The sequence below is a fragment of the Ixodes scapularis genome, unplaced genomic scaffold, assembly GCF_016920785.2.
Source record: "Ixodes scapularis isolate PalLabHiFi unplaced genomic scaffold, ASM1692078v2 PGA_scaffold2__306_contigs__length_199485367, whole genome shotgun sequence".
NCBI lineage: Eukaryota > Metazoa > Arthropoda > Arachnida > Ixodida > Ixodidae > Ixodes > Ixodes scapularis.
Genome location: NW_024609857.1, coordinates 144,231,335 through 144,248,868, shown reverse-complemented (window position 1 = coordinate 144,248,868; position 17,534 = coordinate 144,231,335). Strand labels below are relative to the sequence as shown.

The 17,534-nt window shown below is 48.4% G+C and overlaps 2 protein-coding genes across 2 annotated transcripts; both read left to right on the top strand.

Annotated features, from left to right (window-relative positions):
- Nucleotides 1-346: 346 nt before the first annotated feature.
- Nucleotides 347-7,806, top strand: LOC121836823 (tubby-related protein 4-like). The gene is made up of 4 exons (XM_042292055.1): nucleotides 347-753; nucleotides 5,097-5,269; nucleotides 5,892-6,100; nucleotides 7,651-7,806. The coding sequence occupies exons 1-4, from the start codon at nucleotides 387-389 to the stop codon at nucleotides 7,715-7,717; spliced, it is 816 nt and encodes a 271-aa protein (XP_042147989.1). The 5' UTR covers nucleotides 347-386; the 3' UTR covers nucleotides 7,718-7,806.
- A 784-nt stretch (nucleotides 7,807-8,590) lies between these two features.
- Nucleotides 8,591-15,971, top strand: LOC120846027 (tubby-related protein 4). Its single transcript, XM_042291576.1, has 3 exons — nucleotides 8,591-8,617; nucleotides 11,906-12,103; nucleotides 15,855-15,971. Exons 1-3 carry the CDS (start codon nucleotides 8,591-8,593, stop codon nucleotides 15,969-15,971), a joined length of 342 nt encoding a protein of 113 aa, XP_042147510.1.
- The last annotated feature ends 1,563 nt before the right edge of the window (nucleotides 15,972-17,534 follow it).

Sequence of the window (17,534 nt, the reverse complement as noted above, 5' to 3'; positions counted from 1 at the left end):
AGACAGGTTTCCTGGAGGAAGAAAAAGCAACGTTGCTAGCGAACTACTTTCTCGACGGCGGAGGCACTTCAGATGGGCGCAATGCGCTTGTGGGTGGAGCTAAAAGATTGTTCTTAGGTTGCAACCGACTATAGTGATGACGTGTGAGGAAGAAAGGAGCAGGCCATCTAGATGGTACTGGTTCGACTCCCTGCCGAGGTCCCTGTTTATACCCTCTCTGAAGAGAAGGTATAAACGAGACATTGCTTGCACTTAAAAAGATCCCCAGGAGGTCGAAATTAATCTATCCTCCGCTGGGGCGTGCCAGATGCCCTTCGTTGGTATAGCACGTAAACACACCAAATTTCGCTTTGTCTCTTACCCCAGGGCGCCGACGACGTCTCCGCATGGCGGGCGCCGACGCCTCGTCGGGGCCCTCGTCGGGGGGCAGGGCGGGCGGCACGGCGTGCGGCGGCAGCGGCCGCAAGGAGCTCTTCTACACGGACGAGCTCCCCGAGCGCGAGAAGATCGTGGCGGTCACGTCCAACCTGTGGGGCACCCGGTTCAAGGTGGTGGGCCTGGCGTGCTGGCTGCCCCCGATCCTGGGGATGGTGACGTACAGGACGAGCCTGCTCCACCTCCAGCCCCGCCAGATGACGCTCGTCATCAAGGAGCTGCAGGGGCCCCAGCCGGGGAGGAGCGCCGCCCTCGTTCTGCACAACGGAGGCAGCAGCAGCCAGGGCTTCTCAGAGGACGACGACGACGACGTGTGTGGTACGCAGGGAGCGGGGCCCCTCTGGGAAAAGTGGCGCCATTCATTGTTCTGGAAATGCTCAAGACACGTGCCGCGCGCCTCTTCTTGGAAGAACATGGCGTCTGAAATCTAGCTCAGTGCTGCGCCGTGCCGCCATGATCTTCCCAAGGGCTGCACGTGGGACGTGCCTCGTGCATCGACGCACCTTGCGGTACTTTTGAAACATGAAGGGGCTTTGAAGGGGCTTTGAATGCTGCCGCCTTTTGGACGATTAGTGCGAGGGTTCATTGGGAGGTAATGAGGCCGATTTTTTCATACAAAATTAAGTGATCCTACAAGCTGTGATCGGTTTTCTTTTTTTTTTTTCAGGGTAGCACAATTCAATTTTTGTGCATATTATATTGTTTAGAATGTTAAAAAAAAATTCACGAATATGTGAAAGAATGTTTTGCCGACATCACTTTCAGCGTTGCAGCCACGACTTTGTTCACTTCATCGTATCCAAAAAAAAAAATTCCTCCCATGTAGATTTTTTTTCGTTGTTACATAATATTAAGAAATTACACGGTGAAAAGTCCAAGAATCATGAAACATAAAATTTCATCACGCACCTCTGCAATACCCTCTCAGCACGTCTTCGTCATCCGCCTTGGCGACACGTCTGATGTGCCTTCATTCGCTGCGAAAGAGCGATGAAGGGTCAAACATGTTGATGCGTGTCCTCTAGAAACATCAGTACACTTCCCGTCTACCTCCTCGCTAAGGAAACAAAGAAGCTGTCTCATTACTTCTCAATCAGCCCTCTACTTCCTGTTAGTTGAATATTGTCGCACTTTAGTCGAATAATAGCGCAGCTTTGGCGCATCGTGTCGTATTTTTGGTTGGACACTGCCGCATTTGGATGAATAGTGCCGCATTTTAGATCAATAGCGCCACATTTTTGGTTAAAAAGTGCCAAGCTTTGGAAAGAAAAAAGGGCAGGATGTTACGGTACTTGCTTGCAGAGTAAACACTGAATATGACAGGGCACTATTTGATTCAGATTTTGTGGCACATGCTCTTCTCCGGATTGTCCGTGTTTCGAAGCACGTGTTTACTGATCTTCAATCCGGCATTGCAAGCTTCATTTGCCGCACCCCGTAGAACTTTCCAGCACTGGAACTGGTGAGTGAGCTAGCTAAGCAGAAGTTACAAGGAGAGCGTGTTAAAGGGCAACTGAGGCGGTTCTGCATTTGAGGAAAAAAACTTAAATCGTCTTCATTTAGCCTCCAGGATCACCAATATCGAGATTATTTTTAGTTTACTGCACGGAAGCTGCAGAATTCTTTTTTTTTTTTTCTTTTAATACCGCTGAAGTTTTTGCTTTTTTTTTTTTTTTTTTTTTTTTTTTCTCAGAGCGTGACAGCATATGCGGAGCTTTTGGAATCTCGGCTTTTGCGCATCTTCAGCGCCTATCAAAGCGATTCACACGCACTCTTGCTATTTTCAAAAAGGTCACAAAAAGACGTTACGACTCGTGTCAGTGCAAGGGATTATACCTAACCAGCTCGCAATTGCACGCGCTGTCCACACGAGCGACACGCGCTTGGCGGCAGAAAGATCTGCGTTTGACGTAACATACTGGACGGAGGGTTTCCGCGTTCTCTCGCGTTTAGTGACATCTTAGGGGAAAAAAAAAAACGAACGTGATACTCAAATTCACGGGATAAAAATACTCTAGAATTCACCCAACCCGTTTGTTTTTTTGTTTTTTTTTGTTTTTTTTTTCAAGAATTTTTTTGGCTTTTTTTTTTAACTCAAAAGGTGTTTTTACTGCACGAACGCGAGTGCACGGAAGGCACACTAAAAGTGTGACGATCGCTCTCTTTTCCTTTGCTTGGTTTGAGCTGAGAAATGAAACAAAAACTGTTCCCATGGAACCTTGCGACTGAAGCCCCTTCCAAGTTGCCTTTTTGCACCTTTAGCCTTTGCAGTGACACACGTGTAAAGGGGCAGGGGCCTTCTCAAGCAACACTGTTGCAGCTTTTTCTCCTGCCCACCTCCCCCCTCCTCTTCTTTACTATCGGAGTGAATAACTTTAATCGAATTGAATTGAATTGACGTTACCTACTAAGATTTACGAGCGCGATCACATTTCTTTTTTTCTTTTTTTTCAGACGCTAAGGGGATTCATTGATGTAATTGAGCTTACGAGCTCTTCTCGAACACTAAACAGCCAAAACAAAAATCAGCACTCTGGCGACCTGCGCAATCTCACGCAGTGCCACTTCTTAAGGAGCTTGTGGTCAGCCGTTGACACTCGAGCAAAACAAAAGGTCGTTAACATTGTGGTGGTACAGCAGAGGTGGTGGATATTGCAGACGCCGGTATTGCAAACGCCGGCTCTCTAGCTTGACAGTCAATAGGAAGCCAGAGTACGTCAGAAGTTGGGTCGCGGCGTCAACAACAACACTTGAAAAGGGTCTCTTTTTTTTTAATTTTTGCAATCAACAACCAGGATTGCAACATCCGACAGCACGACACACCGGCTGCTGTGACGTAATTTGTTGCCACTTCGATATCACGTTTGGTACATGGGCAGTATACAGGAGCCTATAAACACACCAGTCGAAGACGCGTTCAATATTCAACACTATGACGAAGCCCACTGAACTGCAGCCGCATGATGGGCGCTTTATCGTCGTATTCGAATGGGCGGAAGTAGCTGAAAACGTCACATCCACCCGTATAAAAGGGCCTGCCCTGTGTGAACTGGCCTTAACTTAGATTTTGCGTCAGACGTAGAAAGTTGCCCGAATAGACCGATTTCACCAAGCGTTCGGCGTATGCGTGGATCGGCCATAACTTTAGTTCTCAGAAGGCAGGGGGCGCTGCCCGAGACAGTTCGTGCCTTCTTGTAGGTCAGCACGCGCAGAGCTCCAGGGAGATTGCCGCGCGAGCAGAACGACTAAAATTCCCTCTATGTATTGCAGAAGCGGTGGCTTTGCCAAACTGGCTGGTGAGATGGTCCTTTGCGGCGAGAAAGTCGTCTGCTTTTTGAGCAGGAGTGGCGGGGACGTCAGAAAGACGCCGAGCTTTGATTGGCTCGGATTGAAGGATAGTGAGAAGACCTCAAATCAAGCTGCCTTGATGTATACCCACTACCCTTCATTCAGAACCAATCCCAGCTCGGCGTTCTGACGTCCCCATAACCCCTGCAAAAGAGGCAGACGAACTTGCGCTCTGTATTATTTCCCAGGCCATCGCTAAGGCGCGCCACGTGCCCTTCGTTGGGTTTGCTCGAAACACTCCTAAAAATGAAACCCCATTTTACTGGCTTTAGTGCCTGGCAAATCTTTCTCACCACTCTACCTCTCTGCACTGTGAGGAAGCACAACGACCGAAGCAGAACGTACAGGGAAGTCGCTTCAATCGAGTATACACCGACGGTAATTTTTTTTTCCTTTTTTTTTTTTCTTTACTGGTGTGTTTTAGAAAGCAGTAAGAGAGTGCAGGCGAGCTAGTAATTAATCCACATCTTGTAAACCCTGAGATGGGTTCGTCTGTTTCTTTTTATTTTTTTTTTTTATCGTTCCCCATCTTAGGGTTTACAAGATGTTTTAGTTTTGTTGATGTACGCAAAAAGCAGTGCACGTCTGGCTTGCTCCTCGTCCCTTTGTCTTCGCCATAAGGACTTCCGCTTCCTCTCTCGTCCTCACACCCTCGAAAGTTTACTAACCGTGTCAGGACGGCTTTCCCAAGCCACCTCTACTCCGAAGATAGTTCTTCAACCAATTCGTATTCAGTAGCGCCCGGATATTCGCTCTTGTATCCGTAGTTGTGGCAGTAATAACTCTGGTCGCAATAGTTTTTACAAAAACGTTCTACAACTATGGTTTGTACATTTGGAAAACGAAAGACTCCTTTCAAAACGTTGTGTTATAAAGGTGTAAAAAAATTAAAACTAAAATTAAATTAAAATTTTTACGTCTTTATTTTCTGGTGAAAAAATATTTCTTAAGAACAATCAGTATTTTGTACCCGAAAGAAACTAGTTTCTCAGCCATTTGTAAACTCCATCATAGGCCATTTCCAAATAATCGAAAATGCCGACCCTTTCTGAGCCACTGCAATGGCTCAGTGATGGATTGATTGAACATGACTTGGAGAACTATAAAGATATTTTAATCAATGAATCAATCAATCACCGAGCCATTGCAGCGATTCAGAACGGTCGACAATGAAATTAATAAATCTGACCATTAGAAAGGCCCCTTTCCTTGGAATCCCTTGGAATCATTGCGCTGTTCGTGACGCTCGAAACGAAGCACTTGCGGCGCGCGGCTGTGGGCTGCTTCAGCGACGGCGCGCCCATCTTATGCAGACCCCGTGACCAGCGAAGAGAGCGCGCCCATCGCCCCGATGACGCCCAAGAAGCGGTGCGGACTCCGCTGTCGGGACCCCGCGGCCCTGCTGGACACCGAGACCGGCCAGGCCGACGCCGGGCCCTCCGAGGAGTACCTCACCCTGGAGACGACCGCCGAAGCCGGAGTGCAGGTGAGCACCTGCCCGTCTCTCTCGTCTTTCTGCCTCCGCCTTCTGACAATGAACACGGCAATTGATAGGAGGACGCTGGTCCAATTCGGTTTACACATTCACCCCAATCTCTTTTGTTCCTCCGAATTCGAACTTCTACACCTTTCCAATGCTTCGCGGTCATGCGAAATGCGCCTCACCACAAGGCCCGCTCAAAGCACAAAGTGAACAGCCAAGTAAACCGAGAGGGCGGCATCAACTTATTGAAAAGTGATGACACTTGTTGATTTTCCGAGTCTCCAGATTACTCTACTGAATACTGTGGAAACTCGCCACAAGTGCAAGTCACGTAGTACAAAACCAAGCCCAAGTGGATGAGGATGTGCGAAGTCAAAATAGCGTGTCGTCCTCGCTCTCAATATATGAACGCGTCCACAATCTGCGCCGGTTTCTGGACTGCTGTAATCCATTACTGTTCCACGGAAGTTTGTAGCGACGATCCCCGGAGAAGCACAATAGTGGCATCTTTTTTTCACGCGAGATCTCGGCTTCCCTCCTAATGCATTTCTGGCTGCCTTTCATGAGTCTTCCGAGTACCTCCTCGACGGCTTACATCTCCCTCAAACATATCCTGATGTTCCAGGTGCTATCGCTGCGGCAGGCGGGCCAGGCCGCACCTCAAGGCACCATCATGTCTGTGGCCACGCAAACGGCCGCCGGGCACGCCCGCGACCAGGCCCCCGAGGTTAGCAAGGAACTGCCGGGGCCCTCGGCGGTCACCTTGGCCAAAGACGACGAGGAAGACCCGGCCACGTCGCCGTCCAAGCGACTCCGTGCTGACCCCAGGGCAGGGTAGGTCGTCCTCTCCTTTTCTTTCGCTAACCCGAGAAATCGCTTTGTGCCCGTATTTGCGAGCTGCAACGAAGCTCCTGGTTCGTTCGGAGGGGGAAACCCTGCTCCGACGTCACTACATACAGATATCTGTCAAACACCATGCGCTGCGCGTGTAGCCCACCAAAAAAAAAGACACGTTCCGTTTTATATTTAGTACAGACCTTTCCAAAAAAAGAGCGTGTGGCCGGCGCCATCTTGAGTGTTTGTATGTATAGCGTGCTTTGCTCGCTTTCCGAAGCGACGAACACGCACGTGCTGGATGGACTGTGAAGGTCGCACGCTGGTCTGTGATTCTGTAAACCTTGGAAAGGTCTTACAACGCTGCCAAAGCTACTGGTGCGGGCGCATGGCTTCATCTATGGTTTCGTCTGCGCGAGGACGCGTGCAAAGTGCATAACCTGGAAGTTCAACGACGGAGCCATAGATTGCCCGGTCGCAGATCTGGAGCGCGAGCATCTGGTAGCACGGATCATCAGAGAGCCATTTCTCCGGTCCTTGCAGCGGCGAGGTCCCGAAACACACTTGTTCGCTCGGGAGAAGTGTGTTTCGGCGTCTCGCCGCAGCGGGGCGCCAGTCACGTGGCTCTCCTCTCATCCGTTGTCTGCCGCTCTACCTTTTCCATTTAGGCGGCCGCTTCTCGTGGCGATCTGCCAGGCCTTGCCAGTATATAAGGAGTATTCACTGGGCGCCATATTTGTGGGTGCTGTCTAGAGCGCACGCTCAGAACGAGCCCACATTGATAGGCTGCTAAGACCGGCAACCCTGATGGTGTGGAATGCACGTTGAAAAAGAACTGTGGAAGCTCGCCATCAGCACGCGCTCAGCAGTCGCGCACACAACTATGGCCGCCAGTGAATACTTCCCATAGGAGGCTATGGCAAGTGATCTGCGAGGTCAAACCCCATGCTCCCGCCGGCAGCTTTGACAACGTTCTACTCTAAGGACGAAACAGAGTATAGTCACTCACAGGTTGAGAAAGGCAGGAATAAACTTGTGTTGTCCCGCCTCCAGCGCGAGCTTCCTACCGTCGACAACGCTTCCGCGTCACCTTGAGCGCACACGCGCGGTCAAAGCGCGGCGCAGGTCATGGAACGTGTGCTGGACTTCGGGCGGTCGAAAGACATGCCCTGCATGCCGTTCTAGTCTTGTCAGTGACTACATAAGTAGTACTCACTGGCGGCCATAGCTGCATGCGCGATTGCTGGGTACGTGTTGAGGGCGAGCTTCCACAGTAATTTCGCAATGTGCATTCCGCACCATCAAGATTGCCGGTCGTAGCTGCATATTACTATGAGCTCGTTCCGAGCATGCGCTCCAAACAGCGCCTTCAAATATGGCGTCCGTTGCATTTCAGAGAACATAAAAGAACGGAACTATGGTTGCAGCTTCGTATGGCGAATAGTCTTTCCGACAAGAACATGCTTGTGCAGTGCCTACCCGTAGCGGCACAGCCCCAGTGCCCGCCCGATAGGGGCATTCAGAACGGTCCCTTCCGCCGTCTCCCCCAGGATGCGGAGGATGGCCCGCAGCCGGCTGTCTCCCGAAATGTCTCCCGACGGCGAGCCGCCTCTGTAGGGGGAAGCCGCCGCCCCTCACAGAAGCACCGCCGCCGCCTCGGCCGGCCCCGCGTCGGCAGTCTCCGAGCCTCGCGTTCGGCACCTCCTGGACCCGGTGCCCCGCTGGGCCGACAAGGCCGGCGAGCTCAAGTACATCGACGAAGAGCCTGACGAGGGCGTCGTGGGAGACGTGGCCTCTGTTCTCCTGCTCAGCCACCATCGCAACCGCAGCAGCATCGGCCCGCCCAATGCCGACTTCTTGCGCGGAGACCCCCGGAGCAGGGGATGCGACGCCCGCAGACTCACGCTCCGCTCCGGCGCCCCGCCGCGGACCAGTCCCGAAGACGTCCAGGGACCCACGACGACCTCCAGGGCGTCCGAGGAACCGACGTGCGTCTGCGAGGCGGCCCAATCGGCCTCACCCGCCGCCGTCCGCAAGCAGAGGTTCGCCGACGAGGACCCCTTCGTGTGCACGGGGTATCCGAGACCCGCCGCGGCGGTCTTGGCGTCTGCGGCGGGGCCGTCGGAAGACGAGCAGTCCGGCAGCCGGACGTCGCCGGCGAGTCGCGACAGCACGCCCTCGCAGAGCCCGAGCCGGCTGTCGGTGCGGCTGTGCGAGCACCGGGGCAGCCTGCCGGCGGGCGAGGAGACGTCGTCGGAGCGGTCGTCGTGTCCCTCGTCGCCCACGCTGAGCCGCAGCATCCCGTCGTCGCCCGTGAGCGGGCGGAAGAGCAGGCAGCAGCAGCTGCGCACGCTCCTCTACAGCCCGCTACTGCTGCGCAAGGCCCGCAGCGGGCGTCAACACCAGCGGGCCGCCGTGGACAGCTCGGACGAAGAAGCGGCGCAGAGCGGGGAGGAACTCCTGTCGGACGGCTTCCGAGACCTCGAGAGCATGCAGAAGGCCTACATCCGCAAGAAGGTGCGTTACTCTTTAAAGCGTTTGTAATGCCCTATAGTCCCACTAGAACGACAAACAGAAATAACCGACACCAACGACACCGGCATCGGCTGGATACGCGCTCGCTGTCTATACGGCCTCTCTAGTGAGACATGACAGTACTTAAGGTTGCAATTAGAGATGCCGCGAACTTTTTGCGAACCTGAGGTTCGAAGATCGAACTAATGAGGAGGTCGAAAGGTTCGTAAAATTACGAAATATCAAACTTACGACATAAATAAATTCGACAATTTCCGAACTTCCGAATCTTCGGCGCAGAGAAATTCGATTGTTTTCGAACTTCCGACTTTTTCGCGCTATGAAAATCGACGTTTTCGAACTTTCGACTTTATCACACTAAGAAATTCGATGATTTTCGGCCTTGCAAACCCGTTAGGTTTCAAACATCGACGAAATTCAAACTTTTAACAAACACTTCGACGAAGTTCCAACCAAGTTCAACCCCGATATGTTCAAAGGCTACAAATATAAATCAGATATCACCAATGTGTGAAGCGGTGAAAATTGCACTTAGCTGACGGCGCCCCGAACGACTCACTTTTAAGGCGCCGAATGATCACTCGGGAGTGGCCTCGTACCTTTTACAGCGATAGCTGTTATGGGCCTCGTTCCACCACTGGGCTCTTCTCACCGTCGCTGCAGTTGGCGTCATTGGGCGTCCGTCGTCGGTGTTGACAAATCCTTAGACAAAGAGCGCCCACCGTTCGCGGGATCGAAGCTGGGCCCACTGCATGCGAAGCGGAGGCGTTACCACTGTGCTACGCTACAGCTTTGTTTAGTTTGTCTTTAACACCTCAGCTACGCCACACCGTTAACAACCCGCTTTATAGTTTGGGTTTTACAGCGAAGCTGTTTCTGGCAAGGATTCCGTGGAGGTTTCGTGTGCGTCAACAAAAACTCAGGTCCCGAATTTGATGCAAAATCGCTTCATTCTATGCAAAAGCTCCTACGTCTCATCACTTGGGTATGCATTTTCGGTACATTGGTTGTCAATAGGCACCATTTTCAAGATCAGTACACTTTCAGGTAGATAATAAAGGTTTCTCAAAGATTTGCCGCTGTGCAACCCGCGTCAGCCATGTCTACGCTCGCACCGCGCTCTCTTCGTCTTCGTTCCAAGCGCTTGCGTGCCTATTTTCCTTTCCTTCCGCTCTCCCGGGGCGGCGGTCCCGTCGCGCGTGTCTACTCTCCGCCGAGGGGCGGTCCCGTCGCGCGTGTCTAGTTTCCTCCGGCTCTTCGGGGCGGGCCTGTGTCCTGTGCTAAACAGCTTCTCGGGTCATCCACCTTCAGAGATTGAAATGGCGGCTCATGATTTTTGTAGAACCCGACGCCCTCTGCACGCGCGTTCTGAGAAAAAGAAATAGCCGATAACACAGTGCCGTTGTAGCTTTGTCAAAACCGAGAGCTCGCGCCGGGAGACGCGCTGTCACGCGCTCCGGAAGAAAAAAAGAAACAAAAGCGTTCGAAACAAAATGGTTTACACGTCTAGTTTAGGCAGCCGTAATGGCAAGTGAGTACACACGTGCTCACATGCACTAATGTAGCCAGCGGAAATGTAGCCAGCCAAGGCAGGCCGCCTTGGGTAACCTCTCTATTTTCTCCTCCCGCTTCTATCGTCTTTTGGAGCGGCGCTTCAGCCTATACAAAAAAAAAAAAAAAAAAAAAAACATGTAGTGAAGTTACGAAGTCCAGAAACAAGACCTTGTTGCAAACTTCCTTGCTATCGGTTTGTATAATTTGTTGTGACGATGTAAAGAGTGACTTTTGAAATGAAAACAAATACGAACCAAACAGTAATTTTAATCATTTTATATCGTCTCCAATGATGCACCGAACACCGAATCTGAAAGATAGAGTAGCTTGTTCTATATGCTGCACCAATTTTGTGGAACCACGAATTATATGCCTGCGTGTTTCGCTTTTTATATAAAAGCAACGCCAAAGATTCATCGCCGAGAGTAGGTAAAATAGTTCAAAGTGCAATCTTTTTTTAAACACTGATTTTTATTTTGATATATTTTCGCAAATAGTGTTATCAACAGAACCATAAAGACTAAACAAAAACAAAAATTGGCATTTTAATAACATTGCATGCATGGCCTATTCACTGTGAAAGTTCTATCTTAATAATGGTTATTAAATTTAATATTTTGTACAAAAATAAACAAAAGTTCCCAATACCGCATCCCTCTATTCCAATCTTTGTTATCTAGTCTAGACTACAAATATTTTCCTATATTTCCTAATTTTCCCGCTTCAGAGAATAAACTCGGATTATAATACTTCTAAAAACAACGAAACCACTTGGTTTTAGTTCGTACCCAGAAATCCGTGTGGAGATTTCCTCACGCAGTACATGTGAACTTTTGTATGGGCCACCGCAAAACTGTACCCGCGATGCAGTTCCTGCAAATGTCGCTTCTCCGCGGTGAGCACGTGCCGTAGGAGAAGCAAACTCAACGAAGCTCATCTTTTCCTTTGAGTGAACCGCACAAATCGGCTTCTTTATGCATCACGCTGTGATTTACTAAAAAGGTGTACGTATGCGGTTCCTTTTTCAGACCGTCGACCACACGCGCAAGCTAGACTTACTAGGGAATTTTCGTAGATAGTTTCCGCTGTCCCACAACGCTCTCCGGTACGATACCCGGAACTCTACAGCCAAGGCCATCGACGCGCAGGCGCAGTAGCGGCTTCTTCGTTGCGGAGGGCTTAGCGGAGGGGGAAACGCGGTCTACGAAAACTCTCTATTATTCCAAGTTGGGGTAGTTGGTTCATTTCGTACTAAAAGCGCCAAAAACCAAGACAGAGTCAGGATTGACGACAACACAGGGCGCCTTGTGTTGTCGTCAATCCTTACTCTGTAGCGAACTCTGTCCCTGTTTCTGGCGCTTCTAGTACGTCACCACGGAGCGCAGATCGGGCACGACAGCTTCGTCAGCCTTCGGTTGGAATTTGTGCCTGTAACACTTGAGTTCCAGCCGTCCAATCTTTGTCCTCCGATAGCCTTCTTTAGTGACGCAGGCAAGTCTTTCTTACGTACGATGTGTCGCGTAGATGCAGCTGAGGCAGGGAAGAACATTCAGGACGATTGGTAGTACTCTTCTAAACGATTTTAGCCCAATCCCCAAAACCGCCGCTCGCAATCCTCTGACGGTAACCGTCCCGCAAGCGCGACATTGTGACAACTAAGCTACGCTCCAGTCAGCGGTCTAGTCTTAATTAACTACCTGCGCAATTCCTCCGCAGCTGAAGAAGCGTCACGGCAAGGTCCACCAGCAGGAGATGCTTCCTCCGAGCAAGCCCCCGCCCATGTACAAGGAGTTCATCCTGCACAACAAGGCCCCGCTCTGGAACGAAGTGAGCCAGGTCTACCAGCTCGACTTTGGCGGCCGGGTCACGCAGGAGTCTGCCAAGAACTTCCAGATCGAGTTCAAGGGAAATCAGGTGCCATGTCCTCGAATTCGAGTTCCCAGCTGCGTAATGACGTGGCCTTAAGGCATCCACACCGAACGCTGTGGCTTTCCTATTCTATTGCGGAAATGCACTTTTAGGGAAGCTAACTCGGACTTCGCGAGCGTCTGTAAGCGCCGCGTCGTCTGGTACAGTGGAAGGTGCTAGAGCGGACTAGCTGTCAGCTTTCGGAGACGACAACAACAAAAGAAAACAAAACAGGCGGGAGCGTAAGACGCGGGGATGCCACGACGCTTCGAAGAGGTTCGGTTACCTGCTAAAAACTTTCGGAAAAGAAGACGAAAAAGCGCGCGGTAGCGAAGGACGAGGCGACGATTTGAGAAGACACGGCGGAGCGTGGCAGGAAAGCTGAGGCTGGCCATTATCGTCCGCTGCATTCCTCATAACAAGTAACTGTGCACATGACGGTTTGATCGATAGATTGAAATGCAGCTGCATATTATTTCTAAAAGGCACATTAAAGTTGGCTCTGACTTCGTTCATTTGGGGCTCTAACTTGATCGATATGTTTTTCAAATGGTGTAGTACCACTCCGCTTTTTAGAAAAAAAAAGATAATAATAGTTTTTTCTGGCTTTTTTTATTTTCATTTGTCGAGAGTTGATTACGCATTGATGACACTTCGTCACACGCGTAACCAAGGCCCGGCTGAAGGAAACGAGCGCGTTCTTAGGGCAATGATGAACGACGACTCTCGTGGCTGAAAGAGCGAAGTAGAGCCGGTCAATCCACGTTCATAGTTCTAAGGTTGTGTACTGCACAGATATATACATTTGTTTTTCCTTTTCTTTTTTTTAACAGACGAGAAAACGAAAGGAATCTTGCGTTTTAATCGATAATCTGTGTCCTTAGTGTACCGTTGCCAAATGCAGTGCTAAGGCGTTGCAATTGGCACAGATGTTCATCATGCTCGCCAATATATGTGGGTCAGATTGTCATTGACCGTTCATTAAAGGAGGAGTAGAATATAATTTGCAAATTACGTCATTAAGTGAAACGTCTTTATAACCAATTTTGCTGTACCGACCAAAAAACATGTATGTACAAGTCACTTCGTTCAATAAATATAAAGCTAAATATCTAACATGCGAAACTAAAATAGGTCTATAGCGTGATGCCGTATCTGCGGTACATATACTCTGCGCTGTTTTAGGAAACGGCTAACATCGGGCAACGCTAACGTTTTGCGTGCCACTAAATGGATAGAGACGCCATGTATTCGTTTATCGCTTATCAAGAACGATGTTCACAATAAACCCGAAAGTTCCACAAACTCGCCGGCGAATTTCAGAACATCTGATATAAAAAAAAAAAAGCATAAGAAAGACAACAAGACATTGCAAATGATAGTAGTATTGCGACATAATTTATGATGCGCTCGACAGGTCATAGAAATCAATCAAAATAAACTTTTTTTTGTCCGGTTGGAGGCACTGTTGCAGCGCATGCTGTTTGGCGTGCTGCAACGCTCGTCCCGATACAAATTTGCGGTACTTCGCACCTACAAAATGAGTACCAGCTGCCACTAATTTGAATCTGTCAGGGCCGTGTATCGCATTAGTTAACTAAACAAATTTTCGCTAAGCAGAAAAGTGTTTTTGTGATCGTGTCAACATAGTTAAACCACGAGGAATGAATGGGTGGACTTTTGTGAATCCCGGAGAAAAGCTCACCGGAGAAAAGCTCACCGGAGAAAAGTTCACCGGAGAAAAGTTCACCGGAGAAAAGTTCACCGGAGAAAAGCTCACCGGAGAAAAGCTCACCGCAAAACCGGCGGGGAAAAGCTCACCGGCCATTGAGCGTATGCGGAGAAAAGCTCACCAATTTTTTTTCTTCTTTTTGTATGTAGGCTGTTGGATTATGCGTGACATCTATCCAATTTATTAACATTAAAATTCGTCAACTTTGTCAAAACGAAAATATTTTTTTTGTATTATTTGTTAAGCTTATTAGGTATATTGCTTCCAAATTAATAATTACCGGCGAGTGTATTCTGTGGCTTACTCTGGTTAGGCAACGAAAGCCCAACTCAACACTTTATGAACTAGAAGAACAAGAAAATAATGTCTGCCTAAAACCGAAAAATCAAAACTGTAAATGCCGAAAATTCGAAAGCGCATGCGCAACAACGCGGTGCCTGAAATTCTCTTTGAAGATTTTGTTAACTTTTGAGAACAGGATAAAACAGTCCGAGAATATCAAGGTTTTTTTCTTTTTTTCCTTTTTTTTTTTCCAGAGAAGCACGTTTTCTAGCCGTACGTGCTGGTGGTTCCACACGTTGCCTTTGTGTGGTAGTGCCAATCTACTGCGAGGTACCCGTGACCTTCAGAGCTGCCCACTGGCACCGTTGTTTCTCGTGACCTATATAAGAACCAGTCTTCTGTAAGGTAGTGAATCGCGCGAGTTGGTAAACGTTATACATGATGAAAACCGCTCAAACGACGACGACGGAGTGAAGACAACAAAGACGACTGGACGAAGCTGTTCTCGCAACCAAAGTTTTGATAGTGAAATTAACAGAAGGAAAATAGCGTAGGCGACACTGATTACATCAACAAACACCTACTTACCTATTAGGCACAACACAATATTTGGACTGAAACGATCCACACACCGCTATTCATACTAGCTCGCAAAGAACAAACCTTTTTATTGATAGAGCCACCATGGCACACTGCCAGTTGTCAATAAATTGTCTTTTTTTACCGGTGTAAGATGTTCTGATTTTATACTTGCGAAATCATTAATATACAAAATGGGTTATTACTAATTTCTGATGAATTAGTGAATATGCCCAATGAACTTCAAGAATATTACAAAAAACTGGATATGTTTTAATGAAGTGGCAAGTGCGAATTCTGTTAAAATGCAACGTTTGACGCAGAATCCGCTAAGTTAAAAAAAATCGGTGAGTTTTTCTCCGCATCCGTTTAAAGGCCAGTGAGCTTTTCTCCGCATCTGCCGGTTTCGCGGTGAGTTTTTCTCCGGTGAGCTTATCTCCGGTGAGCTTATCTCCGGTGAGCTTTTTTCCGGTGAGCTTTTCTCCGGTGAGCTTTTCTCCGCCGCCCGACTTTTGTTTACCTTGCTAGGCGAGCGTCTTCGTGGAAGATGCGCGTTTGTTATACGTTTTTTTTTTTAATGTATTCCATGTTTTTTTTTCGAAAACAAACTAGTAGATTGTGGTAATGCAGGTTTGCATTTTTCCTGAAGCTAACACTGATTTACCCCGGAATAAAGTGAGAGTGTGCCAAGTTCGAAGGGTTGACCTAGCTGCGATAACTTGCGTTGCGAGCTCCACAAGCCACAATATAAATATAAAAAATATAATGAAAAAAAAAAACAGAAGAAGCAAGACAGAGCATTCTGGAAATGCTCCGAGAAGACTTCGCCAGGTGCAAAAAACTTCAAAAACAATTGAAAAACGGAACAGTACAAACATAGGATATGGCAACGCTGACATGACGTCGGGTACCCGGAAGGCTCCAATTGGAATTCGCGTCCGCTGCGTTCCTCATAAAACGCAGTTCTGCACATGACAGTCTAATCGACAGACTGAAATAAAAACTGTTTTTTTTTTTCTTGGGTATTATTGGGAAGCGCACTAAAAAGAAGGCTGTTTGCGTCACATATTAAAATCTGCACAATAGTAGCTTTCTAGAAGGGAACTCACAGGCAGGGCATTTTGATGAGTGATATTACTAATTACGTCTGTCTACGGATTTCAGGTGATGCAGTTCGGGCGCATCGATGGAAACGCCTACACCCTCGATTTCCAGTACCCTTTCAGTGCCCTCCAAGCATTTGCCGTCGCACTTGCCAATGTGACTCAAAGGTTGAAATGATGATGCTTCCAACCCGAAACTGAACATTCTTCTCTTCGCTTGGCATCATCTTCCCCAAATGAGACAGTGAAATGCTCACGGGAGATAGACGCAAGCACAAACTATCCAAGGTTTCGCACTCTGTGGCCAGAAAAGGGAGCTTCGATTCTACCTTAAAGGATTGAGAATGTAAAAGCATGCTGCAACACAATTCTAACGACTATGTGCAATATTTTCAAGTAATTCAAAGTGTTCCTGACTGATGTGTTATGAAGACCTGTGTAGGCCCCTTAATTAAAAACTTATTATACTAAACGAAATCAAAAAGTTGCATGTAAACACTGTTAGTCTTATTAAGTTTCATTTGGTGTTCATGTTTACCCCCGATAGTAAATCGAAGTGGCACTGAAGTATGTTGCAGCTTGCGATGAGAAGTTTCGGGGTATACACCGCAGAGGTGTCAGGAGGATGCGCCGAAACCTTGCGCGAGAGCTGCGCCGAGTGCTTTCGACTGTTCCATAGTGTGCATTCCACGGGTGTGCATACCTAGCCGCTGTATTCAGGAGAGTATACACAACTAAACAGCACCGAACTGTTTGGAGACAGTGTTTGCCTTTTAAGACATGCCAGCCTTTTCTATAAGCATACTTGTTATTGTAATAGAGTTCATCAAGACGCTTCAACCGCCGCTTTCATTTCGCACTTGGTGTCTATTTTTTCCTCAGGGACGGTGGAGAGAGGGAGGATTGAAACGGTTGTTTCTGAATGGTGCAAATGCTCCATTGTTGCTTTCTCATTTGTGTGTCTGTGTGTGCTTGCAATGTGCATCTTCATGTTTCATGAGTACAACTTCTAGGCCCGCGGCAGTTCTAGCGCCTGCGCACTCGCCGGCTCCCGCTGATGTTCAGACATGTAGCCGCAAATGTGAAATATTTTACGCCTCTGGTAAACATGGCACAGGCAGCATGTAGCATGCTGGGAGAACCGTCTGCTTTACTGTCGAGGGAGTGTGCGAGTTCTCCCTCAATAATATGGCAGCCATTGAATCCTTGTGGTTTCCTCAAGTGTGGTGCTGTGGTCGCAGCATGTGCCTTCGCGGTGAAAGGCATAGGCCCATTCTTAGGAGTACCCATTGTCTTTTATCTCTTCGTTTATTAAGGCCAAGTTGGTACATCTGGTTTGGTTGTATAAATTTCAAAACTAATTTATACAAAGGTTAGTTCGATTTTTTATTAACGAGCATCTACAATAGCCAGTGGGCAGGTGCTCGGCTTATTGAGGTGGCAATTTCTAAAGTTTAAGAAAGTACCGAGGGCGATTGAAGTGGCAGCGAAATGGGAAAAACAGCATCAGTCAGAACTTGAACTGTGTATCATTGGAAAGTGTTGTGTGCATCAAGAGTGTCACCGAGTATAAGGTGTAACTCTCCTTATATCCAAGACTACTATTGTTGTAAAGTAACCAATACATCCCACTCATTGGCAGCATTTTAAGCCTTCCAAAATGGAGCTCAGAACTAGTACCATTATGCTCACAATTGTGGGGAGATGTCAATGCCGATACTTGACTATGCTTAGTGTTTGA